This window comes from Staurois parvus, unplaced genomic scaffold, assembly GCF_062004578.1.
Source record: "Staurois parvus isolate SC_StPar_1 unplaced genomic scaffold, SC_StPar_1.0 ptg001181l, whole genome shotgun sequence".
Taxonomy (NCBI): Eukaryota; Metazoa; Chordata; class Amphibia; order Anura; family Ranidae; genus Staurois; species Staurois parvus.
The window spans coordinates 775,001-802,916 of NW_028318977.1; the positions used below are offsets into that span (position 1 = coordinate 775,001).

Consider the following 27,916-nt stretch of genomic DNA (forward strand, 5'->3'; position numbering starts at 1 on the left):
AAATTCATATGGGTACAGTGTTGCATGACCGCACAATTGTCATTCAAAGTGTGATAGCGCTGAAAGCTGAAAATTGCCCTGGACAGGAAGGGGGTAAAAGTGTCCGGACTGGAAGTGGTTAAACTATATTTCAAATGTGGGCCTGTTGTGTAATATATAATTTTTTATTTTCTTTTACACGAAGCAGATGGGAAGGCAATGATCAGTATAGCGCTGTTTTGGGAAGTTCACAATCATTCGATCATTTCACGCAAAATTTCACACCGTGTGTCTGAAACCTGTGACTGGAGAATGTTAATTAAAACCAACACCTCTTTGTATTTTATCCTCAGGGACTCCCAGAGACCAGGATCCCAGGAGAGCCTCATCGAGATCCTATGTGTGGAGCCTTCATCTCCCCCAGCTGTGGATGGGGCCCTGTGCAGACGTCCGTTGTGTCGCCTCCTATACCATGTTGGGAATATCTGGAGCTGACTGTCCAGACCTGAAGGTCCAATGACTTGTGTCTCCCTCCTGAGCCTGCAATACAAGGGCAGCGTGTGGGGCAGGAGTGTGGTGGAGATGGCTCATATCCCCGTCTATCTGAGCCCAGCCGTGCTGGTTCTGTTCAGCTGTGACCTCTGCTTGGTGAGAGCAAGTAAGTATCTCTGAGTATACAATGCATCTTCAACAAAGTGATGATGATCCATGGCAATGGATACAATTCTGCCACCAGAAACTTGTTCCTGATGCTTAGAACAAGCATAGATCTATACCAGGGGTGGACTGACAACTGGGCAATAGGGGATCATGGGGCCCCTGTGTCCTTACCCAAACTCAAAAAAGCCTATGAAAAAGGTACCAGGGGCATCTCATGGGGCCCCCCTACTGACCCCGGGCCCTCGGGCAGTGCCCGAGTTTCCAAATGGTCAGTCCGCCCCTGGTCTATATTCAAACAAACTGAAAAAAACAAACACCCCTCCCAAAAAAAAAAAATAAAAAATGGGCAGACTCGATGGACCACTCGGTCTTGTTCTGCCATCACGTTTCTATGTTTCGATGGTAGAAATGTTCTCTATTTTAGGAAAGAAGTGGTGACCGAAGCACTACAAGACAATTTGAGAATGGCATTGTGATGTATCTTCAAGCTTTAAAAAAACCCCAATTGTGATCTAAAGGAATTATTAGCTCGGTGGCAGTAGCGGTTTTATGGATATCATACCAGTCCAAACTTCATTTTAGGGCTTGTTGGACCACTTTTATTAAACCCGAAAGTAAAAGTGACGCTGATATGTTTGGTGACCCCTTGCATGCCTAGACACCTCGTCATTAGTTTGTGAGCGATACTGATTTGTTGGGTGATCTCACGTGTGCCTAGGCATCTCATCCAACCACAGCCTGGGGGGAGCTGGATGCTGCACCTGTTCCTCCTCCATTAAATTGCAGGGGGGAGACGCACAGCAGCTAGATGCTTTCATGTGCAAGGGCCCTAAACCCGGGTGCCACACGTTCCTTGTGATAAGGATAACAACAAGCTGTGCTCTCAGTGAAGGATTTGAAAGTTTCTGTAGAAGGGTTACAAAGTAAATGATCTGAAAGTAGGTGGACCTTCAATCACCTTCATCCCACCCCCGCCCCAACTCAATTTATTTATTTTTTTCTACAGGGCGCGCGTATCTTTTTTTTTTTGGGTACCAGCTCCCACTTCCTTAATTCTCTCCTAGGCAAGAGTGACATAGATAGTCCCATCCACAGCCTCCTGGGAAGTGTCCACATGTCCCAGGAGGCTTCAGGACCAGTCTCACTGAGCTGCGCCGTGCAGTGGGGAGCCAGTTGTGATTCCTCAGCAAGTCACCGCCAGCTCCCAAATCCAAGATGGAATCACCAGGGACCTGCAGGGGACAGAAGTGGCTGCAGGATGATGGCGTTAGACTCCAGGTACTGGAGGTTTTTTTACAGGGAGCGTGTATCTCTTCTTTTTTTTTTCTTTTTTTTTTTTGTCGGATACCAGCTCCCACTTCCTTCTCTCCTAGGCAAGAGTGGCGTTGCTAGTCCCACCCACAGCCTCCTGGGACGCATCCTCATGTCCCAGGAGGCTTCAGGACCAGTCTCACTGCCAGGGGCGGACTGACAACTCATGGGGCCCCCGGGCAATAGGGGATCATGGGGCCCCTGTGTCCTTGCCCAAACTCAAAAAAGCCTATGAAAAAGGTACCAGGGGCATCTCATGGGGCCCCCTACTGACCCTGGGCCCTCGGGCACTGCCCGAGTTTCCAAATGGTCCGTCCCTGCTCACTGCGCTGCGCCGTGCAGTGGGGAGCCAGTTGTGATTTCTCAGGAAGTCACCGCCAACTCCCAAATCCAAGATGGTGCCACCGGGGACCTGCAGGAGACAGAAGTGGCTGTGGGATGACGGCGTTGGGACTCCAGGTACTGATAAGTACCGTATTTGTAGCTGCCGAATTAAAAAAAAAAAAATTCTTGAAGAAGCAAAGATCTGAATGGGGTCCTCCAACTATAGCTGATACAAAAAGAAAAATCATTGGTATAGGCTTTACTAAAGTTTAAATGGCATTACTAAGTGCCTATATGCTAATGTTCAGTTCTTTATATAACATTTTTTTATTTGGGTTTAAATGGCATTACTAAGTGCTTATATGCTAATGTCTGGTTCTTTATATACCATGTTTTATTAAAATGTAAAAGTGCTTATGTGCTAATGTTCCCTTCTTTACATAATCTGCTTTACTTACATTTAAATGGCATTACTAAGTGTTTATATGCTAATGTACAGTTCTTTATATAGTATTTTTTATTTAGGTATAATTGGCATTACTAAGTGCTTATATGCTAACGTCCAGTTCTTTATCTATAATTTTTTTATTTAGGTATAATTGGCATTATTAAGTGCTTATATGCTAATGTTCAGTTCTTTATATAGAATGTTTTATTCAGGTTTAATTGGCATTACTAAGTGCTTATATGCTAACGTCCAGTTCTTTATATAGTATTTTTTATGTAGGTATAATTGGCATTATTAAGTGCTTATATGCTAATGTTAGGGTCTTTATATACCATGCTTTAATAAAGTTTAAAAGTGCTAATGTTCCATTCTTGATCTAATATGCTTTATTTGGGTTTAAATGCCATGACCAAGTGCTTATATGCTAATGTTCGGTTCTTTATATAAAACCAGCATCATGTGTTAGAATGAATTTGCAGAAAGATATTGTTGGATCAACTTTTTTCCCCATGATCTCTGACCTATCTTTTTGTGCAATGCGGAGAGATATTTAGTCTCCACCAGGGGCGGACTGACCATTTGGAAACTCAGGCACTGCCTGAGGGCCCGGGGTCAGTAGAGGGCCCAATGAGATGCCCCTGGTACCTTTTTCTTAGGTTTTTTTGAGTTTGGGAAAGGACACAGGGGCCCCATGATCCCTTATTGCCCAGGGGCCCCATGAATTGTCAGTCCGCCCCTGGTCTCCACACACACGGGGCATTTTGATAACGCTGGTAACCAGGGGCGGACTGACAACTCATGGGGCCCCCGGGCAATCGGGGATCATGGGGCCCCTGTGTCTTTGCCCAAACTCAAAAAAGCCTATGAAAAAGGTACCAGGGGCATCTCATGGGGCCCCCTACTGACCCCGGGCCCTCGGGCAGTGCCCGAGTTTCCAAATGGTCAGTCCGCCCCTGCTGGTAACATTAGCTGTGTACAGTCACGTTTAAAAATGTGAGTTTTCAGCTTTTTTTAGTGTTTTTGCATTAGCGTTTAGCGGTGTTTTGAAAAATATAACGACGTTTTTACGCATTTGTTGTTTTTAGCATTTTTTTTTTTCAGAAAGAATTTTTTTTTTTTAAAAAAAACAAGTTTTTTTAGAAATAAAAATGGTCCTACATGGCCATTTAGCCACTGTGCTGCCCTTGAAAAGCAATCCGCCACTTTGTAGAAGGCAGTAAGCCTTAGTCCTCATGCATACTTTTTTGGCAAAAAAAACCTCCAAAAGCGCCAGTTTGTGGCTTTTTACCGCATTTTTCATCTTAAAAACACCTCTAGAAGCCCAATAGTCCTGGGATTTTTTCTAGCTGAAAAATGCCCCTGCCAAGAAACGTTGATTGCAGTCTATGTGTGCATGGAAACATAGGGTAACATGCTGGGGGGTTTACTGGCTGTAGAAGAGAACGTCAAAAGCCAAAAACAGCCGCTGTAAGAATGTCCCGTGTGCATGAGGACTAAGGCTTACTGCCTTCTACAAAGCGGTGGATTGCTTTTCAAGGGCAGCACAGTGGCTAAATGGCCATGTAGGACCATCAGGAACATAAAACATATATACGTTTAGGTATGCATAAATGTGTATTAAATCATTCACTCATTAAATGGGGCAGCACAGGGGCTAAATGGTTGGCACTTCCACTTGCCAGTACTAGGGTCCTTGGTTCAAATCCCAACCATATCACCACCTGCCTGGAGTTTGCATGTTCTCCCTGTGCCTGTGTGGGTTTCCTCCAGGTACTCCAGTTTCCTCCCACACGCAGCACTTTACATATATATTGTACATTCACAGCAGTCCCTAACCCTCAAGGGGCGTACAATCTGAGGTCCCTAACTCACATTCATACATACACATACTAGGGACAATTTAGACAGGAGCCAATTAAGCAACCAGCATGTCTTTGGAGTGTGGGATGAGACTGGGGTACCTGGAGGAAGCTCACGCAGGCACAGGGAGAACATGCAAACTCCAGGCAGGTGGTGCTGTGGTTGGGATTCGTACCGACTACCCTAGTGCTGCCAGGTGGGAGTCACTGTGCTGCCAAAAGGTTTCAGGATAATGAAGTGTCTGGCAGTTTGAGGGTTACAGAATATTGGCCAGCATGTCTTTGGAGGTTGGGAGGAGACTGGGGTACCTGGAGGAAGCTCACGCAGGCACAGGGAGAACATGCAAACTCCAGGCAGGTGGTGCTGTGGTTGTTACTTGAGCCAATGGCACTGGTTCTGCCAGGTGGACGTGCTAACCACTTAGCCACTGTGCTGCCCCATTTAATGAGTGAAAGATTTAATATACATTTATTCATACCCAGGGGCGGCCTGACAACTCATGGGGCCCCCGGGCAATAGGGGATCATGGGGCCACTGTGTCCTCGCCCAAACTCAAAAAAGCCTATGAAAAAGGTACCAGGGGCATCTCATGGGGCCCCCTACTGACCCCGGGCCCTCGGGCAGTGCCCGAGTTTCCAAATGGTCAGTCTGCCCCTGTTCATACCTAAACGTACAGTGGGGCAAAAAAGTATTTAGTCCCCACCAATTGTGCAAGTTCTCCCACTTACAAAGATGAGAGAGACCTGTAATTGGCATCATAGGTAGACCTCAACTATGAGAGACAAAATGAGAAAACAAATCCAGACAATCACATTGGCTGATCTGGAAAGAATTTATTTGCAAATTATGGTGGAAAATAAGTATTTGGTCACCTACAAACAAGCAAGATTTCTGGCTCTCACAGACCTGTACCTTCTTCTTTAAGAGGCTCCTCTGTCCTGCACTCATTACCTGTATCAATGGCACCTGTTTGAACTTGTTATCAGTATAAAAGACACCTGTCCACAACCTCAAACAGTCACACTCCAAACTCCACTATGGTGAAGACCAAAGAGCTGTCGAAGGACACCAGAAACAAAATTATAGACCTGCACCAGGCTGGGAAGACTGAATCTGCAATAGGCAAGCAGCTTGGTGTGAACAAATCAACTGTGGGAGCAATAATTAGAAAATGGAAGACATACAAGACAACTGATAATCTCCGTCGATCTGGATCTCCACGCAAGATCTCACCCCGTGGGGTCAAAATGATCACAAGAACGGTGAGCAAAAATCCCGGGACCACACGGGGGGACCTAGTGAGTGACCTGCAGAGAGCTGGGACCAACGTAACAAAGGCTACCATCAGTAACACACTACGCCACCAGGGACTCAGATCCTGCAGTGCCAGACGTGTCCCCCTGCTTAAGCCAGTACATGTCCGGGCCCATCTGAAGTTTGCTAGAGAGCATTTGGATGATCCAGAAGAGGACTGGGAGAATGTCATATGGTCAGATGAAACCAAAATAGAACTGTTTGGTAGAAACACAACTCGTCGTGTTTGAAGGAGAGAGAATGCTGAGTTACATCCAAAGAACACCATACCTACTGTGAAGCATGGGGGTGGCAACATCATGCTTTGGGGCTGTTTCTCCGCAAAGGGACCAGGACGACTGATCCATGTACAGGACAGAATGAATAGGGCAATTTATCGTGAGATTTTGAATGCAAACCTCCTTCCATCAGCAAGGGCATTGAAGATGAAACGTGGCTGGGTCTTCCAACATGACAATGATCCCAAACATACCGCCCGGGCAACAAAGGAGTGGCTTCGTAAGAAGCATTTCAAGGTCCTGGAGTGGCCTAGCCAGTCTCCAAATCTCAACCCCATAGAAAACCTTTGGAGGGAGTTGAAAGTCCGTGTTGCCCAGCGACAGCCCCAAAACATCACTGCTCTAGAGGAGATCTGCATGGAGGATTGGCCAACATACCAGCAACAGTGTGTGCCAACCTTGTGAAGACTTACAGGAAACGTTTGACCTCTGTCATTGCCAACAAAGGATATATAACAAAGTATTGAGATGAACTTTTCATATTGACCAAATACTTATTTTCCACCATAATTTGCAAATAAATTCTTTCCAGATCAGCCAATGTGATTGTCTGGATTTGTTTTCTCATTTTGTCTCTCATAGTTGAGGTCTACCTATGATGCCAATTACAGGCCTCTCTCATCTTTTTAAGTGGAAGAACTTGTACAATTGGTGGCTGACTAAATACTTTTTTTTCCCCACTGTATATATGTTTTATGTTCCTGATGGTCCTACATGGCGACTGCCCAGGATTGGAGCTTAAAGGGCTCCCGTCTTGCTTCGCTCACTCGAGGATCTCCACATTGTTCATTGTTCTGCTTTCTATTCTTTATTTTGTACCTTTTCTCTTCTAAATAAACAAGTTCACCGCAAGCCAAGCTTGTCACTTTCCTTATCAAATGCATGCGGAGAAGGATTTTCTCTGGTAGCAGCGTTGTCGTTTTTTTTTGTTTTTTTTTTACCGCCATCTGTCCGCGTTTCACATTTTATAAACTGTGCAGAATTTTACATCAAACCCAACGAAACACAGACGAGTTATATTTTCTGTGATTTCCAAGCAGCGAGGCCAGCGAGCCGCATCTCTGGTGACACTCGGCGTTCCTGGAATGCATGGATGTACAGAGCTGGGTGACAGATGGCCGTCTCCTGCTGCCAGACTCCGACACCTCTCCCTCCTGGGTGTCATCCACAGCGAAGGTGTCCCATCTGTCACTGATATTGCCCATGCTGACTCTGCCACGGGATGGTGTCGCTTGGCAGGCGTAGGGCGCCAATGTCACCGCCAAAGTGGAGGGCGAGGAGGTGGTTGGTAACCTTGGCTCATTGTCACTTTGTGTCTCCTTCCAGATCGACCTCCTTCTCCGGTCAACGTCACTGTCACACAGCTGAAGGCCAACTCCGCCACCGTCTCGTGGGATGTCCCCGAGGGTGACATTATCATTGGATATGCGATATCTCAGCAGGTAGGAGGACAAATGTGGCTGTTATGATGTGATATTAGTACCACATGTCACAATAATGTTCTCATACAGATAGGCACTAAAGTGGACCTGTCATGGATATATTATAGTGGATCTGTCATAGATATATTATAGTGGACTCATCATAGATATATTATAGTGGACTCATCAGATGGTGGACCTGCCATAGATATATTATGGTGGACCCGTCATAGATATATTATGGTGGACCCGTCATAGATATATTATGGTGGACCCGTCATAGATATATTATGGTGGACCCGTCATAGATATATTAAGGTGGACCCGTCATAGATATATTATGGTGGACCCGCCATAGATATATTATGGTGGACCCGTCATAGATATATTATGGTGGACCCGTCAAAGATATATTATGGTGGACCCGTCAAAGATATATTATGGTGGATCCTTCATAGATATATTATGGTGAACCCGTCATAGATATATTATGGTGGATCTGTCATAGATATATTATGGTGGACCTGTCATAGATATATTATGGTGGACCCATCATAGATATATTATGGTGGACCTGCCATAGATATATTATGGTGGACCCGTCATATATTATGGTGGAACCGTCATAGATATATTATGGTGGATCTGTCATAGATATATTATGGTGGATCTGTCATAGATATATTATGGTGGATCTGTCCTAGATAGATTATGGTGGACCCGTCATAGATATATTATGGTGGACCCGTCATAGATATATTATGGTGGACCCATCATAGATATATTATGGTGGACCCCTCATAGATATATTACGGTGGACCCCTCATAGATATATTACGGTGGACCCCTCATAGATATATTACGATGGACCCGTCATAGATATATTACGGTGGACCCATCATTGATAGATTACGGTGGACCCATCATTGATAGATTACGGTGGACCCATCATAGATAGATTACGGTGGACCCGTCATAGATTACGGTGGACCCGTCATAGATAGATTACGGTGGACCCATCATTGATAGATTACGGTGGACCCATCATAGATTACGGTGGACCCATCATAGATTACGGTGGACCCGTCATAGATTACGGTGGACCCATCATAGATAGATTACGGTGGACCCGTCATAGATTACGGTGGACCCATCATAGATAGATTACGGTGGACCGGTCATAGGTATATTACGGTGGACCCATCATTGATAGATTACGCTGGACCCGTCATAGATAGATTACGCTGGACCCATCATAGATAGATTACGGTGGACCCGTCATAGATTACGGTGGACCCATCATAGATAGATTACGGTGGACCCGTCATAGGTATATTAAGAGCAGCATGCCAGTATAAGACTTCCAATTATTTATTACCTCTCACAGAGATCACAGCGCTAGCCATTGCAATGTCTTCCTGTGCTTTTTCTCTCCAGAAAGACAGCATCATCTTTGTCCAGGCATCATCCAGGATCACTATTTTAATCAAATACCAACCCAGAGATGACACAGTCATCAAAATCCAGATGCCTGCACAGTTCTTGGCTGTGTTCACAAATGTCTGACACAGATCTGCTTCTCACCTTGCGACTTGTTATAAAGTTACAATGTTGCAATCTGATCATTGGGGGAGGGGAAACTGAGGGAGTGCTTCTTCCTGACTGCAACAGACTTATGACACCATGAGAGGCTAGGCAAAGCCACTGGAGAAGAGGAGAAGGAGACTGAGGAAATGCTTCCCCCTGCCTGCAGCAGACTGATGACATCATCTGGGGCTAGGCAAAGTCATAAGGAGAGACTAAAGAAACATTGTCTCCTGCCTGCAGCAGACGGATGACATCATCTCAGCCTAGGCAAAGTCACTGGGGGAGGGGCGGTATTTATAAAGACACCCTCCGTATAAATCACTGATAAGTCTACAACAGTAATACGAGGAATGAGGGGGGGGGGATCATAGTATAGATAGGACATTCAGACGGGGCCCAGAATTGTACATTCAGTTTATTTAATAAGTTTATGAAGTTATTATGAAAAATTGGCCTCAGAGGTGATTACCTATGAGAAAAAAAAAAATAATAATAATATATATATATATATATATATATACTGCATGTGTATTTTTTAAATATATATTTATGTCTGTATATATCTATTTTTTAATTTAAACACACACATATATACAGTCATGGCCGAAATTGTTGGCACCCTTGATATTTCTCCAGGAAATCATGTATTTCTCACGAAACGTATTGCATTAACACATGTTTTGCTATACACATGTTTATTCCCTTTGTGTGTATTGGGACAAAACAAAAAAAGGGAGGAAAGAAAGCAAATTCGACATAATGTCACACAAACCTCCAAAAATGGGCTGGACAAAAGTATTGGCACCCTTTCACAACTGCGGATAAATAAGAATGTTACAAGCATGTGATGCTCCTGTAAACTCACCTGGGGCAAGTAACAGGTGTGGGCAATATAGAAATCACACCTGAAAGCAGATAAAAAGGAGAGACGTTCACTTAACCTTTGCATTGTGTGTCTGTCTGTGCCACACTAAGCATGGACAACAGAAAGAGGAGACGAGAACTGTCTGAGGACCTGAGAACCAAAATTGTGGCAAAATATCAACAATCTCAAGGTTACAAGTCCATCTCCAGAGAACTAGATTTGCCTTTGTCCACAGTGCGCAACATTATCAAGAAGTTTGCAACCCATGGCACTGTAGCTAATCTCCCTGGTCGTGGACGGATGAGGAAAATTGATGAAAGATTGCAACGCAGAATAGTCCGGATGGTGGATAAGCAGCCCCAAACATGTTCCAAAGACATTCAAGCTGTCCTGCAGGCTCAGGGAGCATCAGTGTCAGCGCGAACTATCCGTCGACATTTAAATGAAATGAAACGCTATGGCAGGAGACCCAGGAGGACCCCACTGCTGACACAGAGACATAAAAAAGCAAGACTACAGTTTGCCAAAATGTACTTGAGTAAGCCAAAAGCCTTCTGGGAAAACGTCTTGTGGACAGATGAGACCAAGATAGAGCTTTTCGGTAAAGCACATCATTCTACTGTTTACCGAAAACGGAATGAGGCCTACAAAGAACAAAACACAGTACCTACGGTAAAATATGGTGGAGGTTCAATGATGTTTTGGGGTTGTTTTGCTGCCTCTGGCACTGGGTGCCTTGACTGTGTGCAAGGCATCATGAAATCTGAGGATTACCAAAGGATTTTGGGTCGCACTGTAGGGCCCAGTGTCAGAAAGCTGGGTTTGCGTCCAAGATCCTGGGTCTTCCAGCAGGACAATGACCCCAAACATACGTCAAAAAGCACTCAGAAATGGATGGCAAAGAAGCGCTGGAGAGTTCTGAAGTGGCCAGCAATGAGCCCAGATCTAAATCCCATTGAACACCTGTGGAGAGATCTTAAAATTGCTGTTGGGAAAAGGTGTCCTTCCAATAAGAGAGACCTGGAGCTGTTTGCAAAGGAAGAGTGGTCCAAAATTCCGGGTGAGAGGTGTCAGAAGCTTATTGATGGTTATAGGAAGCGACTGATTTCAGTTATGTTTTCCAAAGGGTGTGCAACCAAATATTAAGTTAAGGGTGCCAATACTTTTGTCCAGCCCATTTTTGGGGTTTTGTGTGACATTATGTCATATTTGCTTTTCTGCCTCTGTTTTATATTTGTTCCAATACATACAAAGGGAATAAACATGTGTATAGCAAAACATGTGTTAATGCAATACCTTTTTTGTGTGAAATACTTGATTTTCAGGAAAAATATCAAGGGTGCCAACAATTTCGGCCATGACTGTATATATATATATATATATATATATATATATATATATATATAAATAATTTTTTTAATTCCAAGAAATTTACAGTGGGGGAGGGACTATTCTGTATTGAAGGAAGATTTCCCATTAGTAAAAGGAGAGGATTCTTTATAGTAAAAGCCTTGTTTTGATGGAAGGGGTCTTTAACAGCTCCATTATATGTGTGGGAGGGAATACAGAACATAGTATTAGAAAATAAAACAGACCGGGGCAGCCATCAGTTGCGCAGGTGCCTAATGACCTTTTAGTGAAAGCACAAATGTTAATCAGTATTGACATCTGTGTTCACTACAGAGATAAACAGTTCTTTGTGGAGACACCATTCCAAATTTCTTAACCCAAATCAGCGGGTGCATTTACTGCCCAGGTGGTCCCCTGAGCGCACCGTGCCGTGTACTGCAGAGACTGGCACCTTCTGGAAAACCTGCAGCCTGATTAGCGATGTGCAAAACTATTTTGAAATCCAGATGGATTGGGGAATCTGAGAATGGCACTTTTTTTTTTTTCATACATTCCCTTAATTCTATGTACAACAATCATGGAATTCATTAATCACAGATTATCTCTTTCCACACTCAATGTAATTAAATTTACATTTATTTAGGAAAATGGCAGAGGTGAAATTACACAGAATAAATTGCACTTTAGTCCCAGGAGATAACAATCTCTTACCGGAGTCGATGTAATGAGAGTTGTATTTATTTGCACAAAAAAATAAGAGACATTTTTGATGAACTTCCTTACTCGTTTGTTTAAAGGGATTGCCAATCTTTTCCCAGAATACCTTGATTTTTTTTTTCACTTGCAGTAGTTTTCACACCAGTCATATTTTTTTTTTTTTTTTTTTTTTTTTTAAAAAGAGGTTTTCCTGGCTAAAATATCAGGCTGGGTACAAGAGCTGGCAGTCTATTTCTTCATAATTTTGTAGGTCGTAAGTGTGAAAAGGTTTACATGGATAATCCACAAATCTGACATCACAGAATAAACCCAGACACCCTCATCATTAACCAACATAGCCAAGAGCTTAGAGTTACAAAATAGTCAATAACTACCAGCTACAACAAACCCACCACTGCCAACACCAAACTCACCACAGACTACACCAAAACCAACAACATCAAACCCACCACCATCATCAAACCCACCACTGCCAACACTGAACCTAACAACACCAAACCCAACACCATCAACATCAAACCCATCACTGCCAATACCAAACCCACCACTAACTAGACCAAACCCAACAACAATAAATCCACCACCATCATCAAACTCACTTTCTGCCAACACCAAACTCACCACTACCAATACCGAACCTACCACTTCCAGCATCTAACCCAGCACTGACAACAACAATCCCACCACTGCAAACACCAAGCCCACCACCAACACCAGTCCCATGACTGCCAACACCAAACTCACCACTGACTACACCAAAACCAACAACATCAAACCCACCACCATCATCAAACCCACCACTGCCAACACCAAACCCAACATCAACAAAAAAAAAAAAAACCACCGCCAATTTCAAACCCATCACTGCCAATACCAAACCCACCACTAACTAGACCAAACTCCACAACAATAAACCCACCACCATCATCAAACCCACTGCTGCCAACACCAAACTCACCACTACCAATACCGAACCTACCACTGCCATCATTTAACCCAGCACTGAGAACAACAATCCCACCACTGTCAACACCAAGCCCACCACCAACACCAATTCCACCACTGTCAACACCAAACTCACCACTGACTACACCAAAACCAACAACTTCAAACCCACCACTGCCAACACTGAACCCAACAACACCGGACCCACCACCACCAACATCAAACCCATCACTACCAATGCCAACCGCACCACTAACTAGACGAAACCGAACAACAATAAATCACCACTATCATCAAATCCACTGCTGCCAGCACCCAACTTACCACTACCAATACCAAACCCATCACTGCCAACATCTAACCCAGCACTGACTACACCAAACCCACCACTGCCAATATCAAACACAACAATAATCCCACCGCTGCCAACACCAAACTCACCACAGACTACAACAAATCTAACAACATCAAACCCACCACCATTTTTAAACTCACCACTGCCAACATTAAACCCACCACTGTTCACACCAAACCCACCACCACCAAAAAAAGCCCACCAACATCAAACCCCCCACCTCCAACCCCAAACCCATCACCATCAACACCAAGCCTCCCACTGCCTGAATCTGCTGTTATAGTCATTTACCGATGATAATCTCACCTATAACTACTACACAATGCTTGTCCTTCTCTCCAGAGGCAGGATGGCCAGATCCATCGGTTTATAAGGGAAGTGAACACAACAAATCGGGCCTGTGTCTTGTGGGACCTGGAGGAGGACACAGATTATATAATCCAGGTGCAGTCCATCGGTTTGTACAGCGAGAGCCAAGCCAGTAAGAGAGTCCATTTCCGGACCCTGAAAGAGACTGATCGGCTGCCATCAAACAGCTCTAACCAAGGTATGTGAAAGTCCATTTGTACTGGACTAGCTGGACTGTTTACTATTTTATTGACCTAACTACTGTATTGCAGCCTTTCCATACCTTTTTACCCAAGAGGAATCCCCAAGGGTTCCTTGTAAATCTGGTTGAGAATGGCTGCTGTGCTATATTTCCTGGGAGGCAAAACTGCCTATTCTACCCTCCTGCCTATACCACGTTACCTACTGTATGTACTTCCCTCTATTGCTTCTCCTGTTTGCTGCCCACATCTCTCTCTATCACCTCCTGGCCATGTCAATTTCTACCTACTGGTAACACCACTTCCTTTACCTTCTACTCACACCACTTCACCTACCTACTGCGCAGGTCTCTCTATCACTTCCCACACATACCACTTCTCCTGCCTACTGCTCACCTCAATCTCTACCACCTGCTGACACCACTTCTCCTATCTACTGCCCTCACCCTTTCTATCACCTATTGGAGGTGTGAGCACTTAGAGAAAGGAAAACCAAACTGTTGTTCTTCAGGGGTCCCTTTCCCACCATACTTGTTACTTTCGTTTCCTCTAGGAAATCCTCCCTGTGGCTTTCACTCCTTTACAGGTTACCCATGGTACATCCTCTTTTAGCTGTAGGATTGTTTTTTTTTTCTTAGTATGGCCTCCTCAGTTACATAAGTAGGCCTTATGCAAACACTCAGTTCCTTGCTGCCGCAGGAGCAACCAGTCTGTCTTCTGTCTGCTGGGAAATGCTAGGGCTGTCCATTTTAAAGGATATGCAGCAATGATCCTGCACTCCTTCACAATCTGTCATGGGTTGCCCAACAGTTTAGGATTCCTTTCACCTTGCTCCCTATTGCAGGCCATCAATCCTGGCTAGGAACCTTCACTGCGATCTCCTAGTGCAGGGATAGGCAACCTGCAGCTCTTCAGCTGTTGCAGAACTACAAGTTCCATCATGCGTCTGCAAGTCATAGCTGTAACTGTCAGTTTTGTAATGTTGCAATGCCTCATGGGAAATGTAGTTCCACAACAGCTAGAGAGCCGCAGGTTGCTTACCCCTGTCCTAGTGCCTTTTCAGAATGTATTTATTACAAGTACTTCTACAGTGTTGTCTATCTACTTAGCGCTTTACACGTACACCATATTGCCAAAAGTATTGGGCCGTCTGCCTTTCCACGCATTTGAATTTTAATTGCCTCCCAGTCTTAGTCTGTAGGGTTCAATATTGAGTTGGCGGACCCTTTACAGCTATAACAGCATCAACTTGTCTGGGAAGGCCGTCCACAAGGTTTAGGAGGGTGTCTATGGGAAGGTTGGACCATTTTTCCGGAAGCACATTTGTCAGGTCAGGTACTGATGTCAGGGGAGGAGGCCTGGCTCACAGACTCCGCTCTAATTCATCCCAAAAGGTGTTCTATGGGGTTGAGGTCAGGACTCTGTGCAGGCCAGTCAAGTTCCTCCACCCCAAACTGGCTCCTCCATGTCTTTATGGACCTTGCTTTGTGCACTGGTGTGCAGTCATGTTGGAACAGGAATGGGCCATCCCCAAACTGTTCACACAAAGTTGGGAGCATTACATTGTCCAACATATCTTGGTATGCTGACACCTTAAGAATTCCCTTCACTGGAACTAAGGGGCCAATCCCAACCTCTGAAAAATAGCCCCACACCATAACCCCCCCTCCACCAAACTTTACACTTCGCTCAATGCAGTCAGACAAGTACCGTTCTCCTGGCAACCACCAAACCCAGACACATCCATCGGATTTCCAGACAGAGGAGCATGATTTGTCACTCAAGAGAACATGTCTCCACTGCTCTAGAGTCCAGTGGCGGCGTGCTTTAAACCACTTCATCCGATGCTTTGCATTGCACTTGGTGATGTAAGGCTTGGATGCAGCTGCTCGGCCATGGAAACCCATTCCATGAAGTTCTCTACACACTGTTGTTGTGCTCATCTGAAGGCCACACCAAGTTTGGAGGTCTTTAGCTATTGACTCTGCAGACAGATGGTGACTTCTGCGCACTGTGCGCTTCAGCATGCGCTGACCCCGCTCTGTCATTTTACATGGCCTACCACTTGGTGGGTGAGTTGCTGTTCCCAGTTGCTTCCACTTTGTTATAATCCCACTAACAGTTGAGCGTGGAATATTTAGTAGCCAGGAAATGTCACGGATGGACTTATTGCACAGGTGACAACCTATCACGGGACCACGCTTGGAGTCACTGAGCTCCTGAGAGCGACCCATTCTTTCACAAATGTTTGTAGAAGCAGTCTACGTGCCTAGGGGCTTGATTGTATACACCTGTGGCTATGGAGGGGATTGGAGCACCTGAATCACATGATTTGGAGGGCGGGGCCAATACTTTTGGCAATATAGTGTATATTGTACATTCCCATCAGCCCCTGCCCTCAAGGAGTGTACAATCTAATGTCCCTAACTCACTTTCATATATACACATACTAGGGCCAATTTAGAGAGCAGCCAATTAACCTACCAGCATGTCTTTGCAACGTGGGAGGAAACCCACACAGGCACAAGGAGAACATGCAAACTCCAGGCAGATAGTGCCGTGGTTGGGATTCGAACCAATGACCCTAGTGTTGCCAGGCTGCCCCTTATGAATGGTATAGGATCCTGAAGTTTACACATCATCATTTCTAATAATAGTGTCTTATTTAATAATCACAGTATGTGTAACATATCTATCTGTGTCCAAGCAGGAGACATCACTGTGCAAGGAGTGGACAAGGAGCGGCAGCTAGAAACTGGCGAGATCATCATTATTGTGGCCGTTCTGCTCATGTGGGCAGGTGAGTCACCATTTCCTATAGATAGAATGCTGAACATGTCCCCCCATCATCTATGAATGATATGATGAATGTGTTTCCTCCTACATCACATAAAGATTATGTATTGCATATGCCCTCTGGATCACCTATAGACAAGGTGCTGATTCCGTATCCCCTTTATCACTTTAAAATTACACACAACAAGCACTTGTCCGATGACCTATAGAGTACAGTATATATTGGGCTTGTCCCCCCTCACCACCTCACCTATACATCATATGATGAATTCCCATCTATTTACCTGAAGATATACTAATCACCTCTATTTTATGGACTGGGCATGCTTTTGCAAGATCTTCTAAGACTTAAATGCTGGTCCTCCCCCACTCCAGTTCTTTGTACGTTTTTATGTGGTATCATCAATTCACCCAAAGAATATGTACTCCTTTTTGTCACTGCACAGATCCTAAACTTAGGAAACTCTTGGGACTATGGGCCTGTAGACTCTTGAAATAATTAATGTTTGGCCTGTAGACCCTTGAGCGTATGATTTGGTGCCTGTAGATTCTTGAATGTGGGATTTTTGGCCTGTAGACTCTTAACATAGGACTTTTTGGCCTGTAGACTTTTGCATGTTGGATTTGGAGCCTGTAGACTATTGAACATGGGAGTTTTGGCTAGAAGACTCTTGCATGTTAAATTTTTGGCCTGCAGATACTTGAATAAAGGTTTTTTGGCATGTAGATTCTTGAATGTGGGATTTCTTTTTTGGACTGTAGACGCTTGAATGTGAAATGTTTGACCTGTAGACTCTTGGATGTGAGATTTTGGTCCTGTAGACACTTGAATGTTTAATTTTGGCTTGTAAACTCTTAAATATTAAAATTTTTGGCTTGTAAATTCTTGAATGTGGGATTTTAGGCCTGCAGATACTTGAATATGGGATTTTTGGCCTGTAGATATCTGAATGTGACATTTTTGGCCTGTAGACTTTAGCATGTGGAATTTAGAGCCTGTAGACTTATGAACATGGCAATTGTGGCTTGTAGGCTCTTGAATGTTTGATTTTTGGCCTGCAGATACTTGAATTAAGGATTTTGGTAATGAGACTCTTGAATGTTGGATTTTTTGACCTGTAGACTCTTGCATGTGGGATTTGGAGCCTGTAGACTCTTGAGTGTGGGATTTTATGCTTTTAGACTCTTAAATGTGAAATTTTAGGCCTGTAGAAACCTGAATCTGACATTTTGGCCTGTAGACTCTTGAATGTGTGATTTTTGGCCTGCAGATACTTGAATATTGTATTTCTGGCATGTAGACACCTGAATGTGAAATGTTTGCCCTGTAGACTTTTGCATGTGGGATTTGGAGCTTGTAGACTATTGAGCATGTGAATTATGGCTTGTAGACTTATGAATGTTTGATTTGTGGCCTGCAGATGTGGCCCTGTAGACTTTTGCATGTGGGATTTGGCACCTGTAGACTCTTGAATGTGGGATTTTAAGCTAGTAGAATGTGTGATTTCTGTCCTGCAGATACTTGAAATGGGATTTTTGTTCTGTAGATTCTTGAATGTGATAATTTTTCCCTGCAGATGCTTGAAGCTGGAATCCAATAATTCAGCTACTTTGTATAATGTGATGGATTACTAGGGGTTATGTCCAACAAGGTGCACAGCACCTCGTGGACTTACCTCTTTAATTTACAGGTAACAGTTTTAACTACTTCTATGCTTACAGCTTTCTAACGCTGGATCCTCTTGTCTCAGCTCTTGAGGCTGCAGAGTTGCATGCAGCCACTGTGCCCTCCCCTTCTCTTCAATCACAGAGCACTTAGTATTTAATGAAATCATTCACAAAATACAAAGGCTTCTGTAAATGAACACAGAAGGGACAAGCAGAGATGACGTGAGTAAGAAGGACAGAGTCAACCATGAGTTCAGTTCGAACCCGAGTTCAGCCTTAAATATGGGTTTTTTGGGCCTGTAGACTCTTAAATGTGGGATTTTTGGCCTTTAGACTCTTGAATATGAGACTGACCCATAAAATCACGAATATGGGATTTTTTTGGTCTGTAGAGTTCTGCATGTGGGATTTGGAGACTGTAGACTCTTGAACATGGGATGTTTGGCTTGTAGACTCTTGAATGTAAGATTAGTGGCCCATAGATACATAAATATAGGATGTTTGGAATGTAGACCCTTGAATGTGAGACTTGAGGCCTGTAGACACCTGAATGTAGGATTTGTGGCCTGTAGACTCTTGAATTTAGAAATATTGGCCTGCAGACTCATGAATATGTGATTTTTGGCCTGCAGATTCTTAAAAATTGGATTCTTGGCCTTTAGACTATTGAATATGGTGTTTTTTGCTTGTAGAAATGACACGTCACAGCTCAGATCCTTATCACAGGGCCTCTGTACAGTCCAGCTCCTGTACTGAATGAGAAGTGAGCCGTTCAATACTACAACTGTTTTTCCTGGGGATTTTAATAAAGTATCAATCAGAAGGGGATTAATACTGGGCCCATCAAAGATTGAGAAAGATTTGAGTGTCCTTGCAGCCCAAAGACGCAATACAAGCAAGAGTGCCAATCTGCACATTCTGCAGCCAGCAATATACTCTCTTTCATTAAAAGAAGCATAAACCAAAAGACATATATCACATATACGAAGCATTAGTATGACCTCATCTTAAATATTCAGTTCAATTTTGGGCAATGACTCACAGAGAGAATTTTTTGGAACTGAAAATGGTGCAGAGACAAAATAAATAATACAGCATGGATGAGGAATGACTAACTGTACTGGATATATCCACCTATGAGAAGAGGCAGTATGGGGAATAGGAATATAAATGGTCCATACTAAAGATTAGGTGGTTAACTTTATGGTGACCATAAAAGACAAGGTAACAGGTAAAATACATTCCTTCAGGCTCTCCTCAAAGAACAAAACTTATGCACAATGATAAATATACAAAAGGAAATGTTGATTGGGGTATTTATTAAGTTGCCATTAGGTAACAATAGGTATCATCTTCCCGCTAAAGCAGACTGAACTTTGTACAAGGGGTTTACTTGTCTCTAGATCGCCACATGTTTGTGATTTTGTTTTATTCCAACCAGTATAAGCTTTATAGCAGGGGCGGACTGACAACTCATGGGGCCCCCGGGCAATAGGGGATCATGGGGCCCCTGTGTCCCTGCCCAAACTCAAAAAAGCCTATGAAAAAGGTACCAGGGGCATCTCATGGAGCCCCCTACTGACCCCGGGCCCTCGGGCAGTGCCCAAGTTTCCAAATGGTCAGTCCGCCCCTGCTTTATAGGCCATGGTCTGCCACACTTCCTAACACTCTGTCTTGTTGTATAGCGGTCATCGCTCTGTTCTGCCGCCAGTATGACATCATCAAAGACAACGACTCCAATAATAACAAGGAAAAGGCCAAACCATCCTCGGAGCAGAGCACCCCTGAGCGGCAGACGGGAGGGTTGCTGCGAAAGGTAGGTTCTTCACAGTGTGGTCTACGTATTGGAAAAATATTCCTGTATAGTCCCTTTCATCCAACCAGATTCTCCTTTTCTAAATATCTAAATAAATTGGGGAAGATGATTGGTTACTAGACCAACAGATTGATTGCAATGCATTCTGTTTGTATTTACTCTGATTTATGTGTTTCCTTCCCTAGAAGAAGACTCCGTCTGTCAACATTATTGAGGTATAGTGCTCGTCCAGCGGCCTGTCCATGACCCAAGTTCTGCACAGAGCATCTTGGGCCTTTTGGATGAAATGCACAAAGGCAGATAAAGGACTGAAGACTTCCTATAAGCAATACCACTGGAACTCTGCACCTGCGGAGATTCTCAAGGGCTCATCTCGTCCACTGTATCATCTCACCAGCCATGGGACAAATTTCTGCCCTGGCCTAAGGACCTTGAGATGTCCACCTCCACCACATCAGACAGGATGGTCCAGCAGATGGTCAGTGCGAGCACATGCATTGGTCATATATGTACTGTATCATGGCATGATATGAAACCACGCATCCTGGTTGGAGCTCTTTCACTGACCACAAGACGATGAGTGGGGAGATAATTCTCGGATCTTTAGCCATTCTACCACCCAACATTCAAAATAATGGAGAGTGTCTTTTGGTTCTCTCTTTAACTTTTAGGCTGGAATAGCGGTTCTTAACCTGTTGGTCCTGACCTGAAACATTGGGACATCATGATCTTTATGGTGCACCTTTGTTCACATTCTTAACAACACTTAGTGCCAAATATTCAACAATCATGAAGTTATTACTATGTTATTTTCTAAAAGTATTGCATTGTTTATGTACTGCCATATTTTAATAGCATTTATTAGGTGACGGTGGTAAACTTATCCAAAGGGAACTGGTTATCCAGTCCAACCTCACCCATAGACCAAAAAGGACTCTTAGACTTTGTCTGGGTCCTGGCCTTGGAAGGTTAAGAACCACTTTCTCTGGATGAGGATGAATCCACTTTCCTCTGGGGTGGAATATTAGATGGGTTGCCTCCTTCATACCTTGAGAGGATGAGGCTAACACCTTCCCGAAGAATGGGAATAGATGGTGGCCAAGTCTTTGGTCTGCAGTTTACTCTATAGTAAGGTTGAATTTATTGTCCTCTACTATCTTTGAGGACTTTGGCTATGTTCACACATGGTTAAATATGAAAAAAAAATATTCGTTCTCATCCACAGTGGAATATAATAATGGGTGAGTTTCCCCCAGAGTAATAGAAGGGCATTAATGTTGGATCACTGGCAGTAGTGTTGCAGCACTTTGTCTTTCATCAGCAGTGTCGTTTTGTACCTGTAACAAGGTCTAGATGCTTCATATAGTCTAGATATCTTACTGCCAGTGCTCATTCTTTGTACAGTACAGGGCCGCACTTCAATGGCCAGCAAGGCCAGAATTAGTCTAGCAATGGGTCCCTGGCTACCTGCCGCTTTAGTGCTTAATTAGTTTTCAGTGCCTTTTTAAGTTCTCATACTGTTTTTGTGAGACGGATTACACAGTGACGGGGATGATTCAATGTGCATTCAGTGCAGTTAGGAAATGTTTTCTGTATAGTTTCATCCTGGATCATTCCCCTTAAACTGAGCTGCACAGGAGATACTGGAGCCTAGAAGGTGGGGAGGGGCTGGGGCAGATCTAGAACATGCCTGAGGGATCATAAGTCCCCTGTTTACAGCCAATTCACACAGGCTGGAGCAAACTAATAGAGAAAGAGAAAGTCCATCAGTTGGCAATGAAGCATAGTTGGGTTTAACCTTGGAAATTACGCAGATTTGTTTAATATGGTCAGCAGCTACACCTTTGTTCAGCTTTTGTAAATCTGACCCATTTGGGTTGACTGGCTGCCCCAGTAATCACCTAATTTCTACATGGAGGCTGAGCATTGTGATAATTATGGTGGAGGGAATATGGTATAATGGTAATCTGTGTCCAACCACAGATGGGTGGTGTTGCATGTCTTGGAAATCTATGACTTGATGTGCAGCACGATAGTCTGATATCTACCAGATGATAGGAACCGATAATTTGATATGCCCAGTGGTGGGGAGGATGATGTAGTCTTGGCTGATCAGTATCTCCTGGGGCTCCTCAACAATCAGCCTATCGTAATTTTACAGTGCCGTTTATCTGTGCTTACAGTCGAGCTCAGGTCCTGCCACCTAAGAGACACCTAGAAACAGTTGCAGTTGGAGGTGGTCTGTCATTATATTATTTGTGGAATTTAGAAGGGGGAGGTTCATGCTCCCTGCACGGTGGTTCATTTAGGGTCAGTAATGTTCTCTTTCCAACACTGACCAGGGAAGCAAATATGTACAATTAATATCATGTATATATCATGAAGAAAGATGGTAAAAACAATGCCAGGATCCCCAAAAAAAGGGACCTCTCTGCTGTTTTCAAATGATAGGAAAAACACTGCCATCTAACACCTGGCCCAAAGAGCTAGCAATCCGCTTGAATGACACTGCCATCTTACACAAGATGCTGTCCTGGCTTAACCCAAAATTGGAGATAGTAGCCGGTGTGGCGCTTACACTCTACAATACTTCACTACAGTCTACTGACCACCATAGTCTTAGAGGTATTGGCCCAACTGGTTTCACCTTACAGAAGAGATCTGGGGGCTTTTTTTAAAAGACTAAATAATTGTTTCAAATTTGGCATCAGTTGATGGATGCAAAAAAGTAGAGAAAATCTGAAAACAAATTTCTATCCTGAATTTGAGTCCTCCTTCAACTCCCTCTGCTGCAAATAATGAATTACACCAGAATTTGGGGGGTGTACATTTTCAAAAGAAGAGGTAACAAAACTACTAACCCCACCGAGTAGGAACAATGGTAATCTTTACGCTTACCCACAAACCTGTCCTACAGTCACTCCCAGATAAAAACCAAGTATACTGGTAATCACAATTCCTTAAATGTAAAGAGGAATCTAGTCAGAAATTCTTAATAAACTGGTGGAAACCATCTACATTTCTTGGGATTATCCCAAAATAACCACAAAATAGCACATTTTTTAAAAAGTCCAAAGTATCTTGTGCTGGATGTTTTCCAGATCTACCAGTTTGGAGTAACTGCTTCTCTTTTAGAATCCCTAGGTCCTTTGCCCAGGTCTCAATGTCGAAGAGGGCTCTATGTACTCTAGATTGGTCGTAGGACATCACTGGCGGTCCGTTTTCTTGGGATTATCCCCCAAAAAAACAACAAAATAGCATCTTTATTAAAAGTCCACAGTATCTGGTGCTGGATATACTCCAAATCTACCAGTATGGAATAACTGGTTCTCTTCTAGAACCCCTAGGTCCTTTGCCCGTGGTCTCAATGGTGAAAAGAGCTCTACGTACTATAGAATGGTCATTGGACACCACACACGGTCAGTTTTAAGCCCTGATCAAGGTGATAGATGAAAACAGTAGAGAGCCTGGGTCTGCGGTATGGAAGGTCCCATAGAGCTGGCAGGCAACTTTCTCGTAATTCAAGTCAGATCTGTTTTCAGGACCAAAATCTATTTTTATATGTTTTTGTTATTACATTGCCTTAACTCAATAACTAGCGTAACCAACGGCTCCTTTGTTAGAATGGTTGTGTCTGTGCCTTCAAATCGGTCCTCCCTTGCCAACCAGTCACAGAAGCTCCAGCCTCACATGGAAATGGCGTACCGAGAATATGCTTGAACCTAGGCCTCCCATCACCTGGCTGGATCAGCTGTTCCTGATTGGTGGGGAGGTGACCGCCATATGAAAGGACGAGGGATAACATGTTACCGTCAGAGGCATCGGGGTGCAAAACGAGAGTAAACAAGGGAAAAAATTTTTTTTCACCTTCTTCTGGCACACTGTCCATGAGGTCATAGAGGATGATATCATCAGTCAGTGATGTCATTCACAGCATGTTTTGCTCATAGCCTGAGATGCATGAAGAATGTACAACTAAAATCACAACTCCTGAGTATGTTTAATATTATCTCTCATGTTCCATGCCCACATTCGCCCTCTTTCCTTTAATGCCCCTCCAGGATACCCAGCACAGAGCGTCCCAGAAAATGGTTTTACAAGAAAGGGGATCCTAGTGGCATTTCGGGGGCCACAGTCTGGTAACTGATGGAATTTGGGTGTTGTGAAGATTTTACAGGTTATGTGTAGCGCTTCATACTGAATCGGCCCTGGGCATTGTAAAGCTGGTGCTCCTGTGTACGTCCACAATGCTGTGCCAGGCTGCCATCAATAAACAGTATTATCATCCAACAAATGGGGAGAGCCTCTTCCTTTTACCTGTGTAATGCGCCATGTCAGTGGACATACGGGAGAGCCTGTGACCCATCACTGCATGTTCCAGCATCTGACAGCATCTCCTTGTCCTGTCCCTGTACATACGAGTAGCATGTTGTTGCTGTGTCCTGTATATGATTTGTATAAAGTTGTATAGCTGTGCATTATACTGTATATAGATGCCATCTAATCCTATATTATTGCACCATAACAATCGCAAGTCTTCCAGTAATGAAGCAACAGAGCATTTGTACTGACACCCTCCATGGCGGACACATGCTCTAGGCATGACGCTGAAACGTCACATGTTCCAGTGAGATATGCAGATGTTCTAATGTATGTTGTTTATCCACTTTGTCCGTATGGCATTGGGAATGTTTTTGTTGGCCATGTTCTGTACTATGACTTTTTTCTTGATGTAGAAATGTATCAAACCTCTCTGTAACCTTAAATGTTTTCCCATCTACACTTTTTGTTTACTAATAAACTCAAACTCTGCTCATATTCTCCATTCTAACCCTTTATCCAAGACCCCCATCACCCCCTGCTATATTTATTCATCAGTCACATCCTTCCAGGCCATTCTGCCATCTCATCACATCCAGGCCACTTCATTCCAAATATTTCCAGTCCTGTTATCAGCAGTTGTATGATATTGTTATTTTGTCATCTTCTTTGCTTCTCAAAGGTCCATACATGTTTCAAAAATAGATTCAGAGAAAAAAATTTGACATATCCATATAAATAATAATCTGCTCTTCCCTGCCACTGTTCTGTGTTGATGTAATAACCCTGTGCCATCCTTCCAAAGATCCATCATGTATAATTTCATTATAGTCTTTATTTACTCAACCTTTTGTTCCAAATCAATCCTCCTACATCCCCTCAGCATTTCCAAAATAAACTTTAGATAAATAAATCGTCTTTATCTATTCAGTTACTTGTCTTCATTATCATGAAGGATACCAGGCCATCCTTCTAAATTCTTATGTTTGACTAAATACTAACCCTTCGATGTTCCCATCAGCCATAGAACCATCCCAAGCTCCCAGCTTCTCATCATTTATATTTCCATACCAAGTATCCACAATCCCATAATCCAGATTAATTTCAAGCTTGCACATTCCTGTCATTTATAGTTCCACTTTAACCTTCCTCATTTCCGTCAGTCATAGTTCCATACTGAGCCTCCACACTCCCGTCATCCATAATTTCACTTCAAGCATTTATGTTGCCATCAACTATAGCTTCATACCAAGCTTTACATTTTCTCATCATCCATGGTTCCATACCAAGCTTCCAGATTCACATTGCTCATAGTTCCACACCAAGTTTCCATATTTTCCTTGTTCATAGTTCCACTCCAAGCTTCCACCTTCAAATCATCTATAGCAGCATACTAAGCTTCCACCTTCCCATAATCCATAGTTCCATACCAACCGTCTGCCTGCCCATCATTCATAGTTGAATGTTCTCATCATCTGTAGCCCCATGCCAAGCTTGCACGTTCTAATAGTTCCACATCAAACTTCTACTTTCTCATCATTCATGGTTCCATTCAAAGCTTCTGCCTTCCCATCATCCAAAGTTCCATACCAAACATCAACCTTACCATCAGAGTTTCATCCATAGCTTGGTATGAAACTACGGATGATGGGAAGGTGAAAACTTGCAATGGAGCTATGAACAATGGAAAGGTTGAAACTTGGTATGGCACTATGGATGATCATTATCCATAGTTCCATAGCAAGCTTCCACGTTCCTATCATTTTTAGTTCCATAGTAAGCTTCCACCGTCCCATCATCCATATTTTCATACCAAGTTTCCACCTTCCCATCATCCGTAGTTTCATATCAAGCTTCCACCTTCTCATCATCCGTAGTTTCATACCAAGCTTCCACCTTCCAATCATCCGTAGTTTCATACTACGACTCCACCTTCTCATCTTCCATAGTTCGATAGCAAGGTCTTTCCTTCCCATCATCCATAGTTCGATACCAAGGTCTCTCCTTCTCATCATCCATAGTTCTATATCAAGCTGTCACCTTACCATCATTTGTAGTTCCATACCAAGCCCCCAAATGACTTTCCATCATTTGTAATTCTGTACCAATCTCTTACCTTTTCACCATCTTTGGTTCCATACCAAGCTCCCACCTTCTTATCTGTAGTTCCATACCAAACCTCCATCTTTCTACTATCTTTACTTTATACTGCCCTTCAATGTTCTCCCAATCTGTCTCATCCATACCGGTGTTACTCATTCTAATTTGAAACTCATTCCCCACCACTCCTCCTGCTGATGAGTTCTACCTCTGGTTCCTCTCCTATTCATCCTCTATTGGACGACATCACTTTTTTTAAATCCGATTCATCCATTCCTTCCTTATGTTTTTTTTTGTTGTTCTTTTCTCTTTCAGCTCATTTCTGTTCATGCAATCTCTAGTCGCTTTCTTTGTGTCTGTTCTTCTGCCCTTATGTTTGTAATGGAACGGCCAAATGTCTGATGTTGAAACTTTGCCCAGTTCTGTGTTACTTTGCCTCTTTGTTATGCTCTATGATACAATAATGTCAGACTGTTGTCTTATAAACCGAACAACATTTTACGTAGCTTGTGTGTAGAATTTGTTGTCCTGTTGTGTACTGGTCACACACTCATTGTTTCTAAACACTGCACCACCCTGGCATCCCACCACACATCTCGCTAAAGCTGGAACATCCAGTGCGGTAAACTGAGGGATGTTGCCAGGGATGCCGTTCACCACTCAACAGGTTTGCTGTAATTTAGACAAATGTGTCTTTATTGTTTTTCAGAAAAATATTACAATGAATAAGAAAGATAATACAACACCACTCCGCAAGAGAGTAATCCAATCATATGTTACAGGGAAAGTATGGCATAGCTTCCAACTGTCTCCGATTTCGAGGGACTGTCCCTGATTTGGAGCAAAGTCCCTCTGTCCTTCTCATTTGTCCCTCATTTTGGCCTGATCTATATAGTTGTATATAAAATGCACTATTTATCGTTCACAGTGCAAAACCTTTTATCCAATTTCTAAATTGCTGCATTTGTAAATTCCAGAAACAGAATCTTTTTTTTTTTTTTTTGTATAATTTTCCTTTAAGGGGGCATGGAAGGGGGTGCATGCTATACCTAGGGCTGTAGATAAAGGGGGTATCACCAGTCCTCCTGTACTGGGCCCAGGTTCACAGGGGAGCCCAGGCAGCTGGGTGAATCAGATGTGGGCAGGAAGGGTGGTCAGCACGAGGGGGGGGGGGGTAATTACTAGAACCGATCCCCTGTATGGCTCTCACTCTGCAGCAACAGAAAGCTTCCTTCTTTTCCTCCCCCTCTCGCT

The 27,916-nt window shown here is 43.5% G+C and overlaps 1 protein-coding gene across 2 annotated transcripts in view; it reads left to right on the plus strand.

Moving 5' to 3' along the window:
• The window catches only part of FNDC4 (fibronectin type III domain containing 4), a 59,104-nt gene extending 31,941 nt beyond the window's left edge, over nucleotides 1-27,163 (plus strand). The window contains exons 2-7 of one of the 2 annotated variants that reach the window (XM_089659670.1): nucleotides 333-637; nucleotides 7,501-7,616; nucleotides 13,757-13,961; nucleotides 16,670-16,762; nucleotides 20,112-20,242; nucleotides 20,428-27,163. In XM_089659670.1, the coding sequence (XP_089515796.1) occupies nucleotides 496-637; nucleotides 7,501-7,616; nucleotides 13,757-13,961; nucleotides 16,670-16,762; nucleotides 20,112-20,242; nucleotides 20,428-20,463 (723 nt within the window). In that variant the 5' untranslated portion in view covers nucleotides 333-495 and the 3' untranslated portion in view covers nucleotides 20,464-27,163. The remainder of the gene's footprint in view (nucleotides 1-332; nucleotides 638-7,500; nucleotides 7,617-13,756; nucleotides 13,962-16,669; nucleotides 16,763-20,111; nucleotides 20,243-20,427) is intronic. The other variant, XM_089659671.1, reaches the window with a different exon arrangement.
• The last annotated feature ends 753 nt before the right edge of the window (nucleotides 27,164-27,916 follow it).